General features: G+C 55.8%; 7 protein-coding genes across 7 annotated transcripts; 5 read left to right on the top strand and 2 right to left on the bottom strand.

Moving 5' to 3' along the window:
- Positions 1-570: 570 nt before the first annotated feature.
- BDY24DRAFT_350580 (uncharacterized protein) lies at positions 571-2,875 on the top strand. Its single transcript, XM_076637703.1, has 7 exons — positions 571-1,100; positions 1,189-1,293; positions 1,434-1,880; positions 1,991-2,092; positions 2,184-2,273; positions 2,440-2,586; positions 2,706-2,875. The coding sequence occupies exons 1-7, from the start codon at positions 762-764 to the stop codon at positions 2,859-2,861; spliced, it is 1,386 nt and encodes a 461-aa protein (XP_076497516.1). The 5' UTR covers positions 571-761; the 3' UTR covers positions 2,862-2,875.
- Positions 2,876-2,988: 113 nt separating this feature from the next.
- On the top strand, positions 2,989-3,939 carry BDY24DRAFT_440790 (uncharacterized protein; the record flags this gene model as incomplete). The annotated part of the gene is made up of 2 exons (XM_076644554.1): positions 2,989-3,222; positions 3,301-3,939. 2 exons carry the CDS (start codon positions 2,989-2,991, stop codon positions 3,937-3,939), a joined length of 873 nt encoding a protein of 290 aa, XP_076497515.1.
- Positions 3,940-4,662: 723 nt separating this feature from the next.
- Positions 4,663-6,688, bottom strand: BDY24DRAFT_434403 (ferritin-like domain-containing protein). The gene is made up of 10 exons (XM_076644151.1): positions 6,357-6,688; positions 6,268-6,282; positions 6,146-6,170; positions 5,961-6,027; positions 5,755-5,872; positions 5,502-5,587; positions 5,341-5,416; positions 4,960-5,247; positions 4,821-4,881; positions 4,663-4,740 (listed from the first exon to the last, which is right to left on the bottom strand). The coding sequence occupies exons 1-10, from the start codon at positions 6,463-6,465 to the stop codon at positions 4,692-4,694; spliced, it is 894 nt and encodes a 297-aa protein (XP_076497514.1). The 5' UTR covers positions 6,466-6,688; the 3' UTR covers positions 4,663-4,691.
- Positions 6,689-7,661: 973 nt separating this feature from the next.
- Positions 7,662-9,027, top strand: BDY24DRAFT_414554 (SGNH/GDSL hydrolase family protein; the record flags this gene model as incomplete). The annotated part of the gene is made up of 8 exons (XM_076643330.1): positions 7,662-7,778; positions 7,860-7,896; positions 7,956-7,968; positions 8,040-8,087; positions 8,154-8,175; positions 8,248-8,343; positions 8,434-8,771; positions 8,889-9,027. 8 exons carry the CDS (start codon positions 7,662-7,664, stop codon positions 9,025-9,027), a joined length of 810 nt encoding a protein of 269 aa, XP_076497513.1.
- A 16-nt stretch (positions 9,028-9,043) lies between these two features.
- BDY24DRAFT_339549 (NKAP family protein) lies at positions 9,044-9,772 on the bottom strand (the record flags this gene model as incomplete). The annotated part of the gene is made up of 2 exons (XM_076637366.1): positions 9,044-9,464; positions 9,615-9,772. Coding segments are annotated over 2 exons (579 nt in total), but the record flags the coding sequence as incomplete, so codon positions are not given.
- A 2,047-nt stretch (positions 9,773-11,819) lies between these two features.
- BDY24DRAFT_414552 (nucleoporin family protein) lies at positions 11,820-19,116 on the top strand (the record flags this gene model as incomplete). Its single annotated transcript, XM_076643329.1, has 16 exons — positions 11,820-11,961; positions 12,037-12,138; positions 12,235-12,339; positions 12,442-12,633; positions 12,799-12,947; positions 13,088-13,460; positions 13,566-13,694; positions 13,775-13,948; positions 14,023-16,433; positions 16,516-16,724; positions 16,830-16,890; positions 16,962-18,121; positions 18,203-18,317; positions 18,401-18,601; positions 18,683-18,919; positions 19,000-19,116. 16 exons carry the CDS (start codon positions 11,820-11,822, stop codon positions 19,114-19,116), a joined length of 5,877 nt encoding a protein of 1,958 aa, XP_076497511.1.
- Positions 19,117-19,625: 509 nt separating this feature from the next.
- On the top strand, positions 19,626-23,424 carry BDY24DRAFT_386629 (uncharacterized protein). The gene is made up of 8 exons (XM_076640134.1): positions 19,626-19,923; positions 20,016-20,636; positions 20,715-20,967; positions 21,059-22,265; positions 22,359-22,385; positions 22,471-22,838; positions 22,914-22,991; positions 23,071-23,424. Exons 1-8 carry the CDS (start codon positions 19,635-19,637, stop codon positions 23,246-23,248), a joined length of 3,021 nt encoding a protein of 1,006 aa, XP_076497510.1. The 5' UTR covers positions 19,626-19,634; the 3' UTR covers positions 23,249-23,424.
- The last annotated feature ends 274 nt before the right edge of the window (positions 23,425-23,698 follow it).

Genomic DNA, 23,698 nt, shown 5'->3' with positions numbered 1-23,698 from the left:
CGGAGAGGAAGCGAAGGAGGGTAGTGCCGTGAGAAACGCTGGGAATTGAGAGGATGTGGTGAGGGATGGGGTCTGGGAGGTGGTGGGTGAGGAGAGGAAGAAGAGACGGCGAGCGTGCAGCTTCTTCTCTAAGGCCGAGGAAGGTGGTGTTGTAGAGATCCAGCTGAGTATCCTCGAGCCAAGTAATGGAAGAGAGGGTGGAGGTGTCGAGAGGGAGGTTGATGAGGTCGGAGTGGGAGGCGAGGAGGTCTTTGAGACGATGGAGGGAGGAGGAAGGGTGGGAGATGGAGTGAAGAAGAGCGTGATGGGTGAGGGAGGAGGGAGGAGAGGTGGCGAGGAAGTGGTAGTAGGAGAGGTTCAGGAAGAGGTGCCGAACTCGAATGGGGAGGGTTGAGGTGAGGAGGAAGAGAGGAGCGGTTTTGGAATTGGGGGGGAGATGAAGGACGCGTCGAAGGAACGAAAGCTGCTGTTTCTCCAAGACCTCCCAATCCTGCTGACGCATCCCAAGAGTAACAGGTGAGCCGAACACCATGAGAGGATCTATCAATCCCCTCTCATAAACCATCAACTCCCTCGCGTCCATCAACCCAGTGTACCTCTGCATCTGGAGCGTCGAGTTGGCTCCGCTGATGACCTTCTTCTTCGTCGCCTGAGCGTGCTGTTCGAAGCGACCGAGACGAGTTGGGAGCAAGAGAACGTCGAGGAGAGGAAGGAAGAAATCGAAGCTTCGAAGTTGAGCTCGAGAGTCCCTTCAAACGTCGATGATCCTCCCTTCACCTTCTGCGCTGGCTCGCACTCCTCGACTATTAGCTTCAACAAGAGCATGCTCGTCGGCCTCTAGACCACGTCCTACAAAAAGAGCGACCTCTTCAGCTCCTTACGTCGCTCGGTCGACAGCCTCCTCGTCCTCCTCCCTTTTCACCTCGTCGTCCTCTTGCCTCGCATGCCAATCTCCCTCTTCCTCCCTTCGCCAAATCCGGTCGTTCCATAGGACAGCCAAGGTCAACGAGACGACAGCCAAGGTCAACGAGACTCAGTTTAGTCAGATCGCAAAGATTGCTGAAGCTAGAGCGAAGGAGAGAGTCGATCTCATGGCTTCGGTGAGCTTCGTTTTCTCCTTCCCTCCTCCCGCTTCAAAGCTCACAAACTGAGCTTCCTGGCTTCCTTTCCTCATGTTCTTGTTTCTAGGTCAGCGAAGAGGACTCCCAGTCTGATTCTGTCAGCAAATCGAAGCGGCTACGAGTGCTGGAACCTTTAGCAGAGGCTTGGAAGGAGTATCAGGATCTTGAGGAGGTGAGCGTCGCTTCCGATCTCCCTCTGCCTTCTCTGCTTCCCTTGATGCCAGAATCTGTTCATAGGACGATCGGCAGACTGTTTCTGTGCCAATCAGCTCAGAAAACTAATCTTCACTTCCTCCTCTCTCGTTCGACCAGGCCATCGCCGACTCCCTCCCGCTCCTCAAAGACCCGGATCCCTCGATGCGAGAAATGGCCTCTTCCGAGATCAAATCTTTACGATCATCCCTGAACGTCCTCCTCTCCACAACCCTCCCTACTCTCCTTCTTCCTCCTTCCACCGAATCCGAGCTCTCCTGCATCGTCGAGCTCAAGTCAGGATCCGGAGGAGACGAGGCAGCTCTCTTTGCGAGTGAGCTGATGGCGATGTACATCCGTTACGCGTCTCTACAAGGCTGGAAGGTTTCCATCATGGAGGAGAGTCGGATGGGGAACGCATCAGAGGGACTGAGGGATGCTCAGTTGGAGATCAAGGGGGCGGGAGCGTACGGAAAGCTGAGGTGGGAGAGTGGTGTTCATCGAGTGCAGAGGGTGCCGGCGACGGAGAAGGCTGGGAGGACGCACACGAGTACAATGGCTGTTATGGTGAGTAATATCTTGACATCGCTTTGAGGTTTTCGCTAAGAGCGTTGAGCTGAAGGAGACGGCCTCGATGTTCTCCTTCGCTGACCTCGCCTTCTCTTCGACTTCTGCAGGTCATGCCTATATCCGAGAACGTCGACGTCGATGATCTTTCTTACATCGACGAGAAGGATGTCAAGATGGAGTTCTATCGATCTTCGGGAGCTGGCGGTCAGGTTCGTGCCCGTTTCTTCCTCCCTTCCCCAGACGCGTCGTGCTGACCTTCCACCCCTTCTCTTTCTGCTCTCCTTCGCCCTCTTTTCGCAGCACGTCAACAAAACCGAGTCCGCCGTTCGTCTGACTCATCTTCCAACAAAGCTTAGTGTCGGTTGCCAACAAGGAAGGTCCCAGCACGCCGTGAGTTTACTCTCTTCGTCGCGCGTCTCCTTCATCTCTCTCCTCGCCGCTCTTCGTTCCCTTCCTCGAGGTCCCTTCGACAAGTGACGTGTCTGCAATCTTTGTCTGCTTCCGTCTCTCGTTTATTGACCAGCTTCCTCCTCTCTTTTCGTTCTCTATCGAACAGAACCGATCTCTGGCCTGGACGATGCTTCGAGCCAAGATCTACGCTCAGCGATTGGCTCAAAAGCTGGAGAAGGATCGTATAGAGAGGAAAAGTCAGATTCCTGGGATGGAGAGAGGGGACAAGATTCGAACTTGGAATTTCCCGCAGGTGAGTCGCTTCACCTCGTCGTCTTTCCCAACGCCTCCCTTAGATACTCTTCCGTCGCTCTTCTTCGTTCATCTCGCCTCACCGTTTCTCAAGCTGACCACGATATTTTGCTTTCGCAGGATCGTGTAACGGATCATCGAAAACCGATCAGCATGAGCAATCTCCCGAGCATCATCTCGGGTGACACTCTCGACGATTTGCTGTACGAGATTGGCGAGTACCACCTCGGTTTGAGGTTGGAGGCGATGCTAGGAGGCGATGAGTACGATGGATGATCGTCTTTCATTTAGGTTTTGGTTGCTTCTCCGAGGAAACGAAAAGAACGGATCTCCTGTCGAGGGAAAAGACGAGCACAGAAAGCAGCTCGTTCGGAAACAATCACTTCACCGTCCAACCACCGGCATGTCCTTCTTTCGTTCTATTCGAGCTAACTTCAAGAAGAGGAGTCAAACGTCCGACATCACGCCCTTCCCTCAAAGCTTCACCGTCCACATCCTCGCGTTCTGCGACGCGCCCACTCTCGCAAGGACTTCCCGAGTCTCCTTCGCTTTCCTTGGAGTATCCTCCCTGCTGCTCTATGTAAAAGTCGTCTTGGCTGGACCAAAACAGATTAGAAGACTCTTCTGTACCCGATTCGTGAGTCATCTCTTCTCAGAGCTCGAGCTAAAAGTGAATGAGCTCACCTTCTGGCCTGTTTCTCCTTTGACCTCTCAGACCTCCCGACCCGACGTCGAGCCGTTCCTCTCCCTCGAGCAAATCAGGATCTGTACCCTCGTCATGGACAACTATGACGAGCCCGACTTCTACTTCTCGCAGGATTGTCTCCCTCCCTCAGGACGGCTGGACGTCGACGAGCTTCGAATTGAAACCATCGGTCGATTCCACCCCCCCCTCCACCTCTTCAACCCCTCCCTCGCAACCTTCTCGGCCCTCTCATCTCTCCAAAGCACCACACCGTCCATTCCCTCCGTCCAAGCAGCCTTAACGACCTGGCCTCGCCTACGCAAGATCGTTCTTCGCGACTGTTTACTTTCGCTCGGACATGGAAACAGCGAGGCGAGCAACATCCCTTCCCTCTGCCTCGACAAGAACCAAATCAGAAACCTCATAATCGTCTTCGAAATCACTCTCCCTTACCTACCCTCCTACCTTACGTCGGCGCCGTTCTGGTTCTTCGTTGTCGGAGGGCTGAAATCGTTCACCTCGAATCCGAGATTAGAAGTGGGAGAGGTGGTGCTGAAGTTGGAGAAACTGGATCCGAGGCTTGTGGAAAGAATGGTATCTGGGGGAAGGAGGTCACTGAGGCTGGAGAAGTTGAAGGAGAAGGTCAAGTTCGAGGTGTTGGAGGGTTGAGTTGGACGGGCGCGTCGCCGCACGCTCGTTTTTCGTTTTCCTTTCCTCACTTCGTTCGTAGATACCACGAGCTCGATCCACGGCTTGGGGCTAGATTTCAAATGTACTATAGTACGGTCCTCAAAGTGGGGGCTAATCGAGCCTCATCTTGGCCCTCTTTGCTGTTTAGGTCCTTTCTCGACCGTCTCGTCTTTGTTTACGTTTTGCTAGCTCGCGTCTCAGGACCGCTCAACGGTTGGTTGAGATCCCAGTCGCGCATGCTTAAGACTATATCACTCTAAGAGAAGGTATTTGGTTCCGAGAAAGTGCGAATCTCGAAGGAGAGCGTTTGGGAAAGGGGGAAGTCGAGTCGAATCGCGTCGCCCATCATTCGATTTTCTTCTCGTCTTCATGCAACACTCGACCACTTCTTCAGTCCATCACGTCTTCACCGCCGGACTTTATATAAGAGAAGCAGCATGCTGTAGGAAAACGCAGCCACCGTGAAAAAAGCAGAGAGTCTAAGAAGGGAAGAGGAGCGTCGCACGAAGTCGAAGAAGACGAGTCGCTTTCTTCCCTTTCGTCGAACACTCGGGAGCAGATATGTGGAGACCTTCATTTGATCTGAAGTTACAGAGGGAGCAATATTAAGGCAACCTGAGGTAATTAAAATAAGAGAGGCAGAAGAGCGAAGAGCGAAGCGTCCAATGAACTAAAAGATACAGATGAAGTTTCGAACGCGAACGAAGAGAAGGCAATGAACGACTCGCTTTTTAGGCGGAGACGGCGTCGGACGAGAGACCGAAGTTGAAGATGATGGGTCTGTGAGGAGATGGAGAAGAAAAGGTCAGCGAGATGTCGACGAGCGAAGTGAGGAGGGAAAGAAGTTGAGAAAGACTCACCCAGCGACGGTGTTGGCGTCGGTAACGTCAGCGGCAGCAGTAGCAGTAGAGATGACACCGTCTGAGAAAGGGGGGGAGGGGAAGAAGAGGTCAGCCGCTGATGGAACAAGAGCAAAGAGGACGAGGACGAAGGACTCACAAGCAATACCCTGAAGGGTGGAGGGAAGAGTAGCGGATCCGTCCATGATGGCGTTGACGGAGGAGGTCAATCCAGAGAAGATGATAAGGTTCTCAGTGGCTCCAGCGGTGGAGGTGTAGGTGAGGGCGATCTTGTCTCCGGCGGCAGGGGCAGCGGGCTCGATGGTAGCGGCGGGGAAGGCGACGACGGGAAGGGTAGGGTTGGACTCGGGGCAGGAGGTGATGAAAGCGGCGGCGATGGTGAAGACCTGGGAGAATCCGAGAGGAGTGTCCTCGGGTCCAGACCAAGCTTAAGAGGAGGAGAGGAGAGCGAAGGGAGGAAGGTCAGCGACGGAGAGAAGGGAAGCAGAAGTAGCCCGACCCGTCGAAAGAGAGGACTCACCAGATCCCTTGAGAACAGCGGAGTTCAGCCACGCTTGGTGCCTAGCCTCAGTGGTGAGGATGGATCCGGCGGCGGTCTGAGGAGAGGAGAAGCGAGAGGGAGGACGCGTTAGTTCAATTCTCGCAAGGGGTGAGGAGGATAGAATGAGCGCGGGGGCTTACGACGTAAGCCGGATCGGTGATGAGAGAAGCAGCTCCGAGGTAAGCAGAAGTTCCGACGTTCTCGATGATGGCGGAAAGTCCGAGGACTGCGAGCGAAAGGGGAGGAGGGAAGTCAGCGACGGCGACGCAGGAACGAATCGACAAGAGGACGACAACGCGAACCATCGCGAAAATAAGTGCGCCCACCGACTCGCAAGTAGCTAGCTTCTTAGCAAGCTAAGGCTAGCCCATCTCGAAGAAAACGTTCACTCACATCCGGTCACTCCATCGTAAGGGAAAGAGTATTCGCACTGAGAAGTGGCAGACTCTCCGAGGGCTCCAGCCAAGAAAGAAACGTGCTGAGCCTCGTGCTGTCCGATTTGGACGATTCTCTGTAAATAGGAACGCAAAGGGAGAGATGGAATTGAAGGTCAGCGATGAGCTTCGAAGATCCCAAAGAGTGATAGCTGGAGAACGTACCTTTCGGACCCAAGTGGGGTAACCAGCAGCGGTGAAAGCGGCCTCGTCGAACTTGGCGAGAGCCTCACTGAAGAAGAGAAAGAAAACAGAGGAAGAAAACAGAGGAAAGAAAACAGAGGAGAGGAGAGGGTCAGATCGAGAGAGATGTAAGAATCGTACGAGGAACAAGATGATGCTGAACTCACGTGTAGAAAACGTCCTCGAGGTGCTCTGTGAAGAGAAAGAAGATGGGCCCAAAGAGGAAGAAAATGGTCAGTTCAGTGAGACATCCCGAAGTGAGGACGAGCTGTCGACGATTTCGACGAACCGAGAGTGAGAGCGTCTGAGGGAGGAGAAGATGGGTGGAGGGTCAGTAAAAGTTGTAGGAGACAGAGACCTGGCGCGATATCTACTAACATTGAAGGATGGTAACGTCGATGTTGGACGCGTCCTGTCGGACGGCGAGGGGAGCGGCGAGGGCTGTAGCAGCGAAACCGAGAGCGAGGGCAGCAGAGGCAGCGAGCATTGTTGAGAGAGAAGGGAGTGGGTCGAGTGGGGGTGGGTAAGGTTGAAAGTGAAGTGAAGGAAGAGGAGGATGTGGTTGGTGAGGAAGCAGAGAGGAGACACGAGATGGGCTTTTTGAAGAGCGAGCATTTCGACGGGCCGTATAGACTCGATCTCCTGACAGGGCAGGTCGGGAGGATCACCGCCGTCCTCGTCCCAAAGAAGGCCTCAGGCTGCAGAGGCCGTGGCCTGATTGAAAACAAAGGAAGGTCGTCGAGGCGATCACTCCTCCTGGGGTGCGCCGCCGGACGCGATAAATGAGGCAGGAAGACATCGAGAAGAGATCGCCCTTCCGCCGCTTTTGTTGATCTCCGGGAGGAAACGAATCCTTCCGATGCATGGGCGAAGATGCTGAGCGGAGAGCGGAACGTAGAGACGGTTGGTTTCAAGTTCCGGGAGGAGAAGAGAGAGAGAGAGAGACGTCGCAAAAGGGTTTTCGGTCTTGGGCTGAGGAGGCGCGTAAGGAGGTATAAACGTCAAGAAGGTTCTTTAGACGGTGAACCAGCAATGAGAAACCTGACGCTCCATGCTTGCTCCTTGGGGGCACGGCGTTCTCGGTGCGATGAGAGCATCTGAGGAGCAAGATCGAGAAAGAGGGAGGAAGAGGCGCACCGTTGTCCAAAGGGAGCAGTTGGGACGAAACCTTCTCGCCCTCCTTCCTGAAGAGAATCCTTGGTGCCAAAAAAAACCTCCTCGAAGATCGGAACAACTGTCGAGAGACCGAAGAGAAAGCGAGACGGGGAGGAGAGGAGGGAGGGAGGTGGGATAGAGGTTTGGACGAAGGCTGAGGAGGAATCGTCGAGCTCATCAACTCGATTTGGATCGATGCTGGTACGATTTGTTCGGTTGGTTTCGCCGGAGGACCAAGAGGGGTGGGAGGAGGTCCATTCTACAGGCGATGAAGATCCATTTCCCAGTCCTTGGCCGTCCGAAACGAAGAGAGGCGAAGAGGAGGAGGAGCTGGAGAGGCTGAGCTCGAGCCACTTGAAAGGCAAAGGACTAGGCCAGAGGGTTGTTTTCTGCTGACTCCAGGGACTAGATGAGGTCGAGAAGAAGCTCGTTTGCATCCAGGAACCGAGGGAGGGAGAACGAGCTTTTGAACGTTGAAGGGGAAAAAGAGGACGATCAGCTCATCGACTGTTTCCCTCCTCTCCGTCGATGCTCTCTACAGTCATCTGCATCCTTCTTCTTCTTTTCAGCTCTTCAAACTTCGCAGCCGCTATGGGACTCGAGCCTCAGAACGTTCTCCTCACCTTTGGAGATTCTCTAACTCAGGTGAGTTCTGGGATGGATCGAAGGAGAAGGCTCGGAGGAGAACGAAGCTCAACCAACCTCTTCTTTCTTTTCCTTCTTCAGACTTGGGAGGAGGGATCGTTGAATCAGCGTCTTGCTTGTAAGCAGACACTCTTATAGACCTTCTTCGTACCGAGCTGACCTTTCTTCGAGCCTCAGACTCGTACTGCAGGTGAGCTCGAACGACGAGAGGAGGAGGCGGAGCTTGAGCTCGAGGGCTGGACGTTTCTTTTCCCTCTACAGGAAGCTCGATGTGATCAACAGGGGGTTCGGAGGCTACAACACGGAGTGGTAAGCTTCTCCTCCATGTCCTCTACGTCTTCTCGTGACTTGACATGGGCTCTCCTACAAAAACAGGGCGATTCCAATCCTCGAGCAGGTGAGCTCTCTCCCTTCTTTCGCTTCTCTCTCTCTCAAACTCATCACTTCGCTTATCTCGACCTACCAACAGACTCTCGCTTCTACAACCTCGTCCTCTCCAGAGATTAAGCTAATGACCATCTGGTTCGGAGCCAACGACGCCTGCATCTCCCCTTCTCCTCAACACGTCCGTCCTTCCTCTCCCTCCCTCTTCTCCTTCTCCTCGTCAACCTCCACCAGCTCACTCACACCCCCTGCCCTCCCTTTCTCCTCCCAGCTTTCCCTCTCGAAATTCACCTCCAACCTCCACAAGATCATCACCCTCGTCCGAACCTCCTCCCCTTCAACCTCCATCGTCCTCATCACTCCTCCTCCCATCTCCCCGGACGACCGAGCCTCAGCCATCTACCCTCGACCTCTCGATCGGGATCCGGAAGTCACCAAGCAGTACGCTGAGGCAGTCATCGCCGTTGCGAAGGAGACCAAGCTTCCTGTGGTGGATCTTTGGAACGGGGTCGTCGATGCCGTTGAAGGAGGAGAGAAGAACGTCGGCTCGGTGATGAGGGATGGGCTGCATTTGAACAAGGCTGGGTATAAGATCTTGTATGATCTTCTGTGAGTCAAACTCTCTTTTTTTTCATGCCCTTCTTGCAGCGACGATGGTCGAGAAGGTCGTAGCGAGCACGACGCGTCGATCTCTAACCTCCTCCTCTTCTTCTCCCTCCCTCACAGGATCCCCGTCATCAACGAGAACTACCCCTCCCTCAACTTCGAGACCATGCAGAACGTCTGGCCAGGATGGGCTGAGATCGACCCTGCCGACCCAGTTGTCGTTCCCAGGAGCACGTCGAGGACTCGAGACGAGCTTTGAGGGCTTAGTCGGTAGACTAGACGGCAGGTATGCTCGCAGATCTTTCGAGCAGAGTAGAGGAGATCGTATACATGATATCGAAACTACTTCTCGACGACGAAGGTTCAAACCGGGATAGACTAGATGAAGAGAGAAACAGGCAGATCGACGACGAACGAACGCTGAGCGACGCTCGTTCAGTTCCCTCGGTTCCTAGCAGCTCCTTGTTCGAGGTGATCGGAGACTGAACGATAGAAAACAGGAAAAGCAGGTGATCAGCTTGAGGAAACGTAAACGAAAGGAAGAAAAGAAGCGACTCCGACTCACCCATCTCCCTGAAGTTGGAAACGATCATCGACTCCCTCTTCGCCTTCTCCTCTCCTTGCATCTTGAGGATACCTCTCTTCTCCTCGGCACTGATGACTTGGTTCTCCTTCCTCATTCTGACGGCGTTCATCCTGTTTCGGCGCAAAACGAGAAATAGAGAGGAGGTCAGCGAGTGTTGAGAGACGCGTCGGTTCGAAGACGAAACGTCTTCGTCTCGCAACGAGACGAGACGATAACGAATCCACCGAGACAGGGAAAGAAGAGCGAGCGCTTATACGAACCTGACATGCCTCGATCCACTCATCACGTAACCGGTCGCCTCGAACTTCTCGATCTGATCCGTCCTAAGTCCGATCTCTCCTCGTCGAGGGATTCGTTGTCCGTCCGCGACGAAGGCGGCCATGGCGGATCCTTCTCCTGGTCGGAGGTGACCTCCGAAGCTGATAGGTTGCAAAAAAGAGAGAGGAGGGAGGAGGGAACAAGGTCAGCTCTCTATTCGCCTCGTTTCGTCTCGTCTCGTTCTCGTCTCTCCTCGACCTCGCACGTCAAACTAAGCACTCAAAAAGAAACGAAGAGAACGAGCACTCACTCCTTCGAGCCAGCTCCACCCCCATCCCTACTCTCGGGCAGCACCGGTCCCACGATATCCGCGTCGTCGTCCTCCTCGTCCTCGTCTTCGTGGGAAGGAGGCATGAACGCGTCTCCCTTCTCGACCACCCTCCTAGCCAAACTCTTCTCCCTCTCCTCCTCCGAATCCTCCCCCGCAGCCTTCCCTTTGCCCTTGTCCTTCCTCTCCCTCTCCTCCTCTTCACTCTCGCTCTCGTCCCTCTTCGACTTGGACCTCCTCGACGACTTGTGCTTCGACGACTTGGATTTCCTTCGATCGTCCTCCTCCGAGTCGTCGTCCGAGTCGTCCGCTCGTCTCTTCTTGGAAGACTTGTGCTTGGACGAAGAGGACTTGTGCTTGGACTTTCGTCGTCGTCGTTCTTCCTCCTCGGAGTCGTCGGAAGAGGAGTCGTCGGAGGAGGAAGGGGTCGAGCGACGTTTCCTGGAGGAGGACTTGTGTTTGGAAGAGGATGATTTCGATTTGGAAGAGGATTTGGCTTTGGTTCCACCGGGAGATCTCAAGAACGAAAGAGGAAAGGAAAGGCGGCAGATGAGCAACGGGAAGGGAAGGAAGGAGTGGGTCAAGGTGACTGGGACGTACGTTTCTCGAGCAGCTCGTTTGGGAGATGCTGGCCAGACTACGAAGGAGGAGGCGTCTCGTTCCTTTCGGCGACTGGTGGAGGGTGATAGGTTGAAAGAAAGAAGAGGGAGAAGGGAGAAGGACGGGAAGGAGAAGGGTGGTCAGCTCGACGTTCGACTCCTCCTTCTCTCGTTCGACCAACAGAAGGAAAGAACTCACGATTCCAACATAGCAGGTCCGATAGGTCCTCCTCCACCGCCACCACCTCCTCCACCTCTGAAGCCACCTTGGTGCCCTCCTCCTTGACCTCCAAAGCCTCCTCTGTCTCCTCCTCCTCCCTCGCCACCTCGGAACCCGCCTCTGTCCCCTCCTCCTCCTCCATATCCACCTCGATCCCCTCCACCCCCGTAACCACCTCGTCCACCTTCGTTTCCACCTCTGGGAGGAGGAGGAGGACCTCTGTTGTCGTCCTGACGAGCGTAAGGCGTGTAGGAAGGCGAGGGACGTCGGTCGGATCGGTGAGGAGGAGCTTCGCGTTCGTCTCGTCGAGGAGGAGGACCGTCGTTTCGATCTCGGGAGCGGGATCTAATGAAAATAGAGGTATGAAGAGTCAGTGGGTGAGAAGAATGGGTATATAAATGCTCGAGAAGCGGCTTTAAAGGAGGGGAAGGAGGAAGGAGAAGGGAGAAACACGCACCTTTCCCTCCTTCGGTCGTCATCTCTTCTCCTTCCTCCTCCATCCCTGTCCCTGTCGTCTCTGTCGTCCCTTCGATCCCTAGGTCGTTCGTCTCGTCGCTCGTCTCTGTCTCGAGGTCGCTCGTCCCTGGGAGGAGGAGGAGGAGGTCCACCACCGCCTTGAGTCGAGGATCGATCGATGGCGGATCTGACTCGTTCCCGGAGGTCGTCCTCCCTTCGGATATCTTGAAGAGGAGGTTGCTGAGCAGCGGTAGATCCCGACGGGATGTTGTTCATTCGAGAAGGGTGGATGGCTGACATTTTTGAGAAAGGGGAGTCGTCGTTGAGGAGAAGGAGAAGTCGTCGTCTCCGTTTCAGAGAAGAAGATCAAGTTTCGTTCGATTCGAGGTGTCTTTCTTGCCTTCAACCGCTTCCTTCTCCTTCCTTTTCTTTTTCTCGAGTCGTACAGGGTTCTCTTCACTCTTCTTCTCCCTCTACACACACCTTCCCGCCTCAACTTTCTCGTTCAATTCGCGTCTAGAGACTCGACTCGAATCGCGCCGTCGGATCGTTTTCATCTCCTTCCCTCCCTCGCCACCACCTTCGCTCTCTTCCTCTCTCCACCATGTTCGGAGGCGGAAACAACGCCTGGGGACAGAACAACCAGCAGCAACAACAGCAGCAACAACAACAACAACAACCTCAAGCAGGAGGAATCTTTGGAGGAGGAGCTCAAACAGGAGGAGGATTCGGAGGAGGAGGAGGAGGTCAGTTCAGGTCGCTCTCTTTCTTTCTTTCTCCTTTGATCCATACTCACTCGTCCTCTTTGCGCGTGTATACAGGATTCGGAGCAGCTCCCGCTACTCCCTTCGGACAACCAGCTCAACCTCAGCAAAACTCCATCTTTGGAGGAGGAAACAACACTCCTGCTCCGTCGACCTTTGGTGCGTCCTGCTCCTTCCTCCCTCAAGCTCTCCTTCGCGTCCTTTCTGCCCTTTAAACTCACCCCTTTGCCCCTGCACGTTTCTTATATCGCACAGGTGGCTTCGGAGCTTCCTCTGCACCTCGTCCAGCTTTCGGTGCTTCAGCAGCTCCCGCCTTTGGAGCTCAACAACCAGCTTCAGGTGGCCTCTTCGGTTCAAGCAGTCAGTCCCTCCTCTCCCTCCTCTCTCTCTCTATCTCTTCCACTCGAATCAAGCTGTGACTCAAGCTCATCTGACTCTCCTCTTCATCTCCGGCTTCGTTAGACACCAACAACGCGTTCGGAGCTTCTCCAGCGGCAGGAGGATTCGGAGCTCCCGCTCAACCCTCAGCAGGAGTCTTTGGAGGAGGAGGAGGCTTTGGCTCTAACGCTGGAACCTCGACCGGAGGCTTTGGATCGCCCGCTTCGGGAGGGTTCTTTGGTGCTCCCAAGACCACTGGTTTCGGAGGTGCGCCTGGTAAGTTTGAAAGTCTCGTTCGCCCTTCGCAGCTCGCTCGAGCTCAAAGCTGATCTCTCCTTCCTTCCTTCCTCCCTTCCCTCTCTCACTCTCCTTCCTCCCCTCCTCCTTTCTTCACCTCTCTCTCTCACCCACTTTCCTCCTCACTCGATGCTCCACCAACAGCTGCCGTCCCTGGAGAAGTTCCTGCGAATGGAACAGCCTCGCCAGCCTGGCAGCAGACTCAAGATGGAAGCGAACCTGGAGGAGCGAAGACGAACGACTACTACCAGACCATCACCTCGATGCCCGAGTACAAGTACGCCAGTTTGGAGGTCAGTCTGAGCTCCATCTTTCTTCCTGTCTCGCTTTCATTTTCGTCTCAGTCCTTCTCCGTTTCGCGCGTCCTCAAAACCAAATCTGACCCTTCTCACGTCGCCTCCTCCCTCCCCTCCCCATCCTTCCCAACCCACAGGAACTCCGTCTCAAGGACTACGAGCAAAACCGAAAGGGACCTCAGCAGCAGCCCACCAACACCTTCGGAGCTCCCGCCGCTCCCAGCACCTTCGGAGGCTTCGGTTCGACTCCTCAGCAGCAGCCCGCTCAAGGAGGTCTCTTCGGAAGCAACAACACTAGCACCTTCGGAGCTCCCAAGCCAGCAGGAGGTCTCTTTGGATCCACCGCTTCGACTACGCCAGCGTTCGGTCAGCCTGCTGCTCCAGCCGGAGGAATGTTTGGAGCTCAGCAGCCAGCGGCAGGAGGGTTCGGTCAGCCGGCTGCTTCGACGTCGACGTTCGGAGGGTTTGGAGCCGCTCAACAGCAGCCTCCTAAGACTACATTTGGATTCGGTGAGTCTCAAGTCGACAGTAGAGGTGGAGATGGGTTCTCGAAGGTGGGAGGAAGAGAGAGAAGGGACGAGACAGAGCTGACCGCGATTCCTTTCCCTCCTTCAGGATCTACTCCTCAACCCGCCTTCGGGGCTCCTGCAGCCGCACCTCAGTCGACCTTCGGAGGCTTCGGACAGCAACCTCAGCAGCAGCAGCAGCAACAACCCGCTCCGCAATCGACTTTCGGAGGATTCGGTGAGCTTTCGTCTCGTTTCCCTCCCCCGTTTGGCTTTCGTTCGCTAAGCATTCTCGTTGCGTCCTCTTCCTCTCCTCAGGTGCTACCCCAGCTCCAGCCTCGACAGGTCTCTTCGGAGCTCCCGCTGCTCCAGCGACTGGAGGACTCTTCGGTGCTCAACCTCCCAAGCCAGCAGGAACAGGTCTCTTCGGATCTCCCGCTCCCGCTCCCGCTGCTGGAGGTCTCTTCGGAGCTCAGCCCGCCTCAGGAGGTCGTGAGTTCTACACTACACCATACCGCAAGTATCCCCCGCTTTTCTGACCGAAGAGTTTACCTTCTTTCTTTCAGTCTTCGGTTCCCAACCCGCTCCCGCTCAGCAGTCGACAGGTCTCTTCGGTAGCACTCCAGCTCCCGCTGCAGGAGGAATGTTCGGTCAACCTCAGCAGCCCGCTCAGCAGCAGCAGCAACCCTCGATGTTCGGAGGAGGAGGAGGCATGTTCGGAGCTCCCAAGCCAGCCTCGCCAGCTCCCACTGGTGGTCTCTTCGGTTCCCAACCCGCTCCCGCTCCCGCTGCAGGAGGCATGTTCGGAGGAGGAGGAGGACTCTTCGGATCCACCAACAACACCCAGCAGCAGCAGCAGCCTCAGGCCGCCGGAGGAGGACTCTTCGGAGCTGCTCCCAAGCCGGCTGGAGGAATGTTCGGATCGACTCTCGGAGGAGGAGGAGGAGGGATGTTCGGAAGTCAGCTCGGACAGTCGCAGCAACAACAGCAGCAGCAACCTCAGCAGAACCTTCAAGCTTCGATCGATCAGAACCCCTACGGTCGAAACCCTCTCTTCGAGAACCAATCTGGTCCAGCACTTCCGATGTCGTTCGAGATCTCGTCAGCGAAGAAGGCCCCCCTCGTCGCTCTCTCCGGTCGAAGTCGAACGCCTCAGTCGACCAAGAACCTCACCAGGCTCAGAGGATTCGCTGCTTCGCCGTCGATGCCGTCGTTCAGTGGAGGAAGCCCAGGAGGCCTCAACGGATCGCTCAACGCAGGAGGACGAGGATCGCCAGCCAGACTCTCGGGTCTCAGCGACGACGCGTCGGTCGCTCTCAGTCCCAACGCTTTCGTCTCGAGGAGCAGCGTCAAGAAGCTCGTTCTCGACAGGAGAGTCGATGGATCGGACGTCCTTCGAGCCAGTCAGTCGATGGGATCGCCAGCGCTGAACGGATCGTCAGGAGGAGGAGGAGGAGGATTCCTCGCTTCGGGAGAGAAACCCAAGGTCACCTTCGATCCTTCCCTCGGAGTCTCGAACTCGATGTTCAACGACACCTTCTCTCCTGCTCGACGAGCTCCCGTCGGAGGAGGATTCAACAACTCGATCTCCAACAGCAACAGCTTCGTCGACACCCCTTCCAAAGTCGTCGAACGAGCTCCTCCTCAAACCCTTTCCTCCGGACCCACCTCCTCCTCTCGACGAGGTATCGACTTCAACGATTCTCCCGCCCCAGCCTCCCGACCCGTCTCGGTCGCTGCTCTTCGAGAAGGAGACTATTACACAACTCCCTCGATGGACGAACTCACCAGGAAGGGTCACCACGAACTCACCTCCCTCTCCAACTTCGTCGTCGGTCGAAAGGGTTACGGGAAGGTCGAGTTCCTCGAGCCCGTCGATCTCACTTCGGTCCCATCCTTGCGAGACATCCCGGAAACCTACGTTCTGTTCAGGAAGAAGGAGGTCGTCGTCTACCCGGAAGGAACGCCCAAACCTCCCAGAGGAGCTGGACTCAACGTTCGGTCGAGGATCACCATCTACAACTGCTTCCCTACGGACAAGGCGACCAAGGAGCCGATTCGGGACGTCAACCATCCTAGGATGAAGAAGCACGCCAAGGTTCTCCAGGGGAACGCGGCGAATGGGTTGGTGTTCGTTAGCTGGGAGGCGGAGACGGGGACGTGGGTGTTCGAGGTGCCTCACTTCACCGCTTGGGGATACGATTCGGACGAGGATGAGATTATCGGTCCTGAGGAGGATGGGGATCGAGACGATATGTCGGACGATCAACAGCAGCCTTCGACTACTCCTCGAGTTCCTCCTCCTCGACGAACTCAACGATCCCTCTCCCGCTCCGAGGACGAGGACGAAGAAGACGACGAAGACGCTCCTCCCATCGCCACCTACGACTCGGACGACGACGACCGATCCTCCTCCTCCCACGAGTTCCCTCGACCTTCCAAGACGGGATCCACCACCGACGCTCCTCGACGACGAGAGGGTTTTTGTCACCCGGGTCGTCAATCGGAAGACGATAACGGGGTCATGAGCGACGAGTCGATGGACGCGTCTCCGAATGGAGGAGGAGAGGATGATGAAGAGGATGGGGATTACTCTCGAGATGAGGAGGAAGAGGACGACGAGGCGACGATGGGGACGTCGGAGTCGGAGGACCGGGAGGGGAGCTTGCACGCCTCGGAGTTGGAGAAGAGGAGCAGCCGAGGAGGAAGTCGAAGTCGAGGAGCAGCTCCTGCATGGGGGAGTGTGGTCGGGGTGGAACCGAGGAAGGTGCAGGTGATGCAGGCTTCGTTCTTTGGGACGGGAGATGCTGGAGGAGGAGGAGGAGAGAAGGCGGTCTCGTCGCCGAGGTTCCAGCAGAGTTCGACGACGATGAACGGGAATGCGAGTGTGGTGAAGAAGAGGCCGCTGGGGACGTCGGTGTTTGGAGCTGGAGCTGGGAAGGGAAGGGCAGAGGAGGGGATGGAGGATCTGTCGCAGGTGAGTTTCGAGTCATTCTTTTCGTTCTCTTCTCGAGCGTCTTGGACTGACTCTCTTTCCTCCTCGTCCTTCCCGTTCACAGCGACCCTCCTTCGAGATCAACGAAGCTCCTCTCTCTCGACCGAGTCGCAAGTATACGAGGATCGCGTCGGCTTCGAGTCTCGTCAAGCCTCAGGCGGAGGGAGTGTTTGCGGACGCTGGGTTGATGATGGGGAGGTCGTTCAGGGTTGGGTGGGGACCGGATGGGACGTTGGTTCATATGGGGAAGGTGTGTGGGTTGAAGGAGAAGAGGTGAGTTTCCGGAAGGTGGAGGTCGAGAGGACGAGGAAAAGGGAACGGACGGGAACCGAATTGCTGACTTGGCTTCTTTGTCCTCTTCGTTGTTCACCTTCTCAGCTCACCAGCATCTGGCTCGTCAGTCAAGCTGGATCAGATCAAGCTTCTTTCTAGTGACTCGGTGAGCTTCGTTCCCCTTCAGTCCTCCTTCTTTGCTCGTTCTGACGCGTCGCATGCCCTCTTTTACCTCAGACCACCGAATCCAATCGATCTCGCCGCCTCCTCGAGGTTCAGCTCGCCAACACCGGCATCGAATTGGACGAAGGAATCCCCGTCGCTACTCCTCACTCCTCCCTTAGATTCCGAGATTTCTCAACCAACTTCTCCGCCGACGACCAAACCCCCGAAGCTCAACTTTGGCGACTCGGGAACGCTCTTTTCGACGAGATCGACCTCGGACTCCCTCCCACCGCTTCCGAGGAACTCATCAACCGAGTCGCTCCTATCCGTCGGAAACTCGCCCTCTCGAAATGGCTCCAGTCCGCCGTCTCACCCTCGGTCGATCACGACCTCCTCAACTCTCAGGATCCAGGACCAGCTCGAGTCTTCACCCTCCTCACCGGAAACCAGATCGAGCAAGCAGCAGCAGCCGCTCTCGACGCAGGAGATCTTCGACTCGCTACCCTCGTTGCTCGGATAGGAGGAAACCAGGCCTTCCGAGACGACGTCTTCCTTCAACTCGAGAAATGGAGGGAACATCGAGTCGACGCTAGCATCAGTGCCGACTACAGGAAGGTCTACTCTCTCCTCGCCGGAATCGTCGACTTCTCGGAAGGAGTCAAGGCCAGGGATCCAGTGGATTCGTCTCCCGAGGTCGCCATTGCAGAAGGACTCGACTGGAAACGAGCGTTCGGTCTTCACCTTTGGTACGGAGCCTCCTTCGACTCCAACCTCGCCGATGGACTTCGACGATACGAGCATGCTCTTTCGTCGCCCAAGCATTCCCCAGCTAGACCTCTTCCTTGGTACCAGGAACGTCCCTCGCTCGCTAAGGATCTCACGAGGTGGGCCACTCCCGAGGACACCCAGGACGCGCTCTTCCTCCTCCTCAACCTCGCCGTCGATTCCGCTACTCCCCTTGAAGCCGCTCTCGACCCCTCGGCGTTCGGTCCCACACCTCTCGACTTCAGGCTACCCTGGCATCTCTACACGGTCCTGTCGTTGGCGATGAAGTGCAGGGATTTCGAGGATCGGGAGGCTCCTGCGATGGTGGATGAGGATGATCGGGAGGAGGTGGTCGGATGCAGCAACTCAGCCAACACTTTGACGGCGAGTTATGCGTCCCAGTTGGAACAGTTGGGTCTTTGGGAGCAGGCGACGTTCGTATTGCTCCATCTCGAGCTTCCTGAGTCGTGAGTCTTCTTTCGGTAGTTCGACCTTCCGTTCCTTTTCTGATGACTGACTCTCTTCTTTCGTCCTCCTGTTATGTTCAGCCGAGAGAACTCGATCAAGGAGCTCCTCTTCCGAAACGTTGGAAACGACGAGGAGAAGGAGAAGTTTGTCGTCGAGAAACTCCTCGTTCCGGCAGAGTGGATCGCTGAGGCGAAGGTGAGCCTCCTTTTCTCCTGCCTTCTCTCCTCTCTCCCACTTTTCTGACTCTTCTGCATTCTTTTGGTTCCTCTCTCTTCCAGGCCAACACCGCCAACGACCGAAACGACCCTTACACTCGGTACCTTCACCTCCTCCACGCAAAGCTCTACGATCTCGCTGCTACGGTCGTCGTCCGAGACCTTCTTCCCGAAGCTGTTCTCCGAGACGACCACGAGCTCATCAGAGAGCTTCTCGAGCCTCTGAGGAACGTCAGGGTGACGGATTGGAACACGACTGGCCAGGTACGTCTTTCTTCTCTTCGTCTCTCCCGTCCTCCTTCGAACCTTGACTGACTCTCTCTTTCTCTCTCCTCTTCTCTCCAGGTCGCCCTCGATCTCATCGAGACTCTCGAAAGACTCCCCGTCCTCCTCACCGAATCCCTCGCTGCACCCGACGCAGCTGAGACCGACGAACTTGCTCGACTTTCGACCAACCTCCCTTCCCTCATCCGACTTCTCCCTGGTCTCTTCGCCGACTCGTCCCTCCAGTCCAGCGTCGTCCTCAGTGACACTCTCTCGAGGCTTCTTCGGTTCGGAGGAGCTCTTTCTGTTGGGAAATGGGTGAGTCGTCCCCTCCTTTTCTTTCTTCCCTCGTCGCGTCGACTTTGTCCTGACCCCTCCCTTTCTTGTTTCTGCTACAGCTCGACGCACCGCCGACCATTCCTCACGGAGATCACCTCCTCGAGTCGGAAGAGCTTTCGCTCGTTCAAGCGGCAGCTCTGGATCGGTTCGCTCTTTCGTTGGAGGTCTTCGCTTGAAACGCGTCGTCGGCACTCAGCTCACCATCTCTCCCACCGCCCGCTCGGAATTCCTCGTAGTCTAGTTCTATAGCTGTCTGTCTCGTACCCTCTCCTCTCTCTTCCTTTGCATAGCTCTCTTTCTCTCTCTTCGTCCTTTCATCTCTCACTGCTCTCTCCTAGGTTTTCGTCTCTTTCCTTAGCCTTGTTCTCCCCTCTCTTTCGTTCGGCTCTCGGTTTCTTTCTCTTCGCGCTTCTTAAACGACTCTCTGTGCTCGTCTTCTCAAAATGAAAATGATGTGATCTTTTACTCGGGGGTCTGGGAAGAAAAGGAACGCAACCTGGTCTCGACCGGAGGAGGGCTTCGCTCACACTTTCTGTGACTGCTTTGCATCTGACGGTTGCTTCTTGTTCACTGTGTAGTGCTCTTCATCAGCTTCTTCCCTATTGAGAGAGCCATAAGTCGGCTTCAAAAAGAAAAACGCTGGAGATTTCACGCGTCTCGAGCTCGTTAGCTTTCAGCCCTTCCACCAACGGCCATGTCCTCCTCTTCCTCTGGACTCCCTTCCCGGGCTCTCAATCCAACTCTCGTTCTTCGAATGCCTCCTCTCGATACCTCCAACCCCTCCAACCCTCCTCCGTCTACCCTTCCTTCCAGCGCGATCAGCACAACCAAATCGACTGGTCCTCCTCCTCCTTCCCTCCTCTCTTCCCCGACGCTCTACCTCTGCCCTTCTTGCCCCACCGGCTACGAAACTCTCCTCGCGAGAAGCCATCACGTACACAACTGGCACGATCGGAAGACGACCATCAAGACCGCTCTCGGAGGTTTGTTCGCTCCCTTCTTATGGTCGGCGAAAGAAAGACTTGTTGAGCTCGGAGCTGACCTTTCTTCCTTCCTTCCCCTTCGCATTCCCCAGACCTCGTCTTCCACCGAGGAGAGGAAAGCGACAAGTTCACATGCACCTCCTGTCTCTTCGTCGCTCTTCCAGCCGACGCCTTCCGAATTCACGTCCTGAGGTGCTTGCAGAAAGAGGCGAGGAGGGACGAGCAGGAGGAGGAGGAGGGTCGAGCCGCTGCTCTCGTAGGAGGCGATACGCCTTCGGAGGTCGTTTCTTCTTCGGAATCCAGGACGGAAGAGGATCTCGTAGACGTCGATATGGAGGAGCAGCCTCGGAGGTTGGATAAGGGGAAGGGAAGGGAGGTTCTTCTCGTCGAGCAGGGCCCTCTCGGAACGTCGACTTCGGCAGCTTCAACCTCCTCGTCCTCCACTCCTCTACCTCCTTCCTTCTATTCAGCCTCCTCGTCAAACAACTTAGAGATCGCTCCTCCCATCGACATCTCTCTTACCAATCCTCTTCCTCTCCCCTCGCCTTCGAACAACTTCGAGCGCTCGGATCCAATCGTCTCAACCCTCCTCCCTCCCTCCGCCCTCCGTACCTGTCCGTTGTGCTCGAAAACGTTCGGCGGCCGGAGTAGTCTTTCCTCTCATCACTCAGATTTCCACGCTACCCCCAGGTCAATCACCACACCCTTCGCCAGTTCGTACAAACCATTCGTCCTCTTTCGTTCGGAACAAGACGCTGACTTCCTTTGCCACTCGATTTGCTCGCAAACAGAGCTCTCCGCTCATCGAGGAGACGATGGAAAGCTTTCATGTCCCAAATGTCCTTCGCACAGATTCTTCACGGGACGCAGGTTGCGAGAGCATCTGACGACGGCATGCGAAGGGCTGGTGCTCGAACGAGCGTTGTATCTCTTGAAGGGTGTGAGAGAGGCACAAGAAGCACAAGGGGAGAAGTACAGCGAGGAGGGTAATGTGGTGGTGTCGGGAGAGAAAGTTTCGACGGCATCGTCGAGGGGAGCTTGGACGTGAGTGCAATCTCAACTCGAGCGCGTTACGAGTGTCCTTTGACGCGTTCGGTCCTGATCTTCTCTTTGTACTTCGCCGCTTGATCGACAGTTCGATGCTCGCATCAGGTCTATCCTCATCGTCTTTACCAACCCCTACACCGACCCCGGCGACGACTGCAGCGTCAACAACACCGTCCGCACCAACAGCGAGGATTCCTTTCTCCTCCACCTCCTCCGACCCTCTCAACGAAAGGCCATCACCTACCCCTTCCTCCTCCGCCCTGTTCTCTTCTTACGCTCCTTCTCTCAAGATGTCGCCCTCCTCCCTCTCACCTTTCGTCGTCCCTCGTCCGCCCTCCTCGTCGGGACTTCCACTCGTCTTGCCCTCCCAAGCACTCCCTTCCTCCGCGCCACTTCAACCCCCAGATCACGATCGATCCAGGTCAATGTCTACTACCCCTTCACCCACTCCCTCCTCCTTACCTTCGGCTCCCACTCCCCTTTCCTCCCAGCAACCTCCCGTCGCGTCCTCGTCCACCACGCGTCCTCTCGTCGCTTTCGCACCTCCCACCTCGTCAACTTCAACCCCCTCTTCTTCTCTCCCCTCTTCCAACCTCACCGGCATCAATGCTAGTCTTCCTGCAGATTCGAAGACGGTCGAGGAGAAACTCGGTCTCCTCTCGTCAACAATGCGTCGGCTCGTGGAGGTCTCAGCAACAAACGATGCCCGCTACGCCAATCTCAATGCGTCGAAGCTCGCTCTGCAGCAAGAGGTCGAGAGTTTGAGGCTGGCGTTGGAGGAAGGGCGATACTCGAGGACGGTCGACGTGTCGAGGTTGGAGGAGGAGAAGAGATTATTGGTGGTGTCAAGGGCGGAGGAGAGGGTTCGGTTGGAGAAGGTGGTGGAGGATTTGAGGATCGAGAAGGGGAGTGCTCAGATGGGTCAGCAGTCGGTGCTTGACGAGAAGGAGCTGTTGGTTGCGAGGCACAAGGAGGAGCGGGAAGCGTTGGAGAAGAAGCTCGAGGAGACGAGGTTGGAGCTGGAGTTGGCTCGATCGGAGAAGGATGCTGCGATTGGAGAGAAGGAGCTGCTGGTGCTGGAACAGGTGGAGGAGGAAAATCGGTGGGAGAGGGAAAAGGAGGAGCTGGAAGGGGAGAAGCAGGAGCTGAAGGAGGAGGTGGAGACTTTGGAGGCCGAGCTGGTGCTGGGGAGGGCGGAGGAGGTAGCTTCGGGGTTGAAGTTGGAGGGTCTGGAGAAGGAGAAGAAGAAGCTGAAGATGGAGGTGGAGAAGGCTTCGAAGTTGACGTCTGAGCTCGTGAGTTTGGGCTTGCTCTGGATGCGACGTCGTCGACGCGTCTCTTCTCCTTCCGACACTGATGCTCTTCCTCAATTTGCTTCATATTCACAGCTCGCCAACCTCAAGAACACTGAGGAGGTACGCCCGAATCGTTTTTTTCGCACTTTTCATTCGAGGGACGAGCCGACGAGCTGACTGCTGGCCGTTCTCTTCTTCGCATTAGAACGACCCGACTCCCACTCGACGAGCAACCCGAGGATCCATCGCCGCTCAAGCCACCACCAAGACGTGCTCCTGCCAATCATCACCCCTCCCCCGACCTTCCCTAAAGCGCCAACGTCCCTCCGAACCCATCGAAGCTCTCAACAACAACAAACACCCTCGCCTCGTCGAACCCTCGCCTTCTCCAGCTCCTCTTCCCGTTCCCTCGCCCGTCGCAGTCCCTTCCCCCAGGTTGGAATCTCCGGTACCCAAACCTCCTCAAGCGCCAGCACCAGATGCTACCTCCTCAGTGGTTCCGAAGGTCGAGAAGGGCAGCAACTCGCTCGACAAGAAGTTCGCATCGGGGATCCCCTCGTCTGGAATCGATCGGTGAGTGCTGTCGCTTCTTCGAGAAGGAAGAAATCGACGCTGACTCTCTTCTCTTCTCCCCCGTCGATCCAACAGTGAGGAATTCCTCAAGTTCTGGACGGAGAAGCTCGTCAAGCAGAAGAAGACGGGCGATTCAGTTTGTCATTTCTGCCTGTGAGTTTTCCTTCTTCCCTCCTTTCTCTCCATCTTGAATCGACTTCTGACCTTCTAGGTCGACTCGTTCCCTCTACAGCAAAGGGAAGACTCCCTCGACCTCGTCTTCGACTCCGCTACAGCTCTCCTCGGACGCGTCGGGGTCCGGTTCGACGAGGGTTCAGGAAGTCATCGCCCACCTCGAATCTTCGCACTGGACGTCGTGGCAGCGTCTTTGCCAACCTGGAGGCCTGCTCGGAGGGAAGAGTGTGGAGTAGGAAGTGAGGACTGTGGGAGGGATCAAAGGAGAGACGACGGCGCGTCGGGCACTTTACGATCTTGTAGCTTTCTCATCTCACGCTCTCTAGATTTGGTATCTCTTGATGAATTAACGACTTCTACTTTTCAATCGATCCAAGGGAAGGAAAGTACGACCTTCAGAACTATCTTCGACCCTCTAGTCTATCGCTTGCTCGCGTCGCGTCCTTTTCTCACCCGTCTGCTTTGTTCTTTCCTCTCACCGTCCCGTCGTCTTTCATTTTGCTACATCTCCACACCTGCGTGCTACTACTAATCATCATGATACGACAAGCAGGATTCATCCGTTTTCATCCTTCTCGACGGGTGAACGAAGAGGACGAAACGAGTTCGAGCTTCACCGATTTAAAGGTCTCCTCCTCTCTCGTTTCAGGTTCAAAGATCGCACGAGCACGAGAAGATAATTAAGA

Source organism: Mrakia frigida (assembly GCF_051309035.1).
Source record: "Mrakia frigida strain ATCC 22029 unplaced genomic scaffold BDY24scaffold_12, whole genome shotgun sequence".
NCBI classification, from domain to species: Eukaryota; Fungi; Basidiomycota; class Tremellomycetes; order Cystofilobasidiales; family Mrakiaceae; genus Mrakia; species Mrakia frigida.
This window is presented reverse-complemented; position numbering and strand designations above follow the sequence as displayed.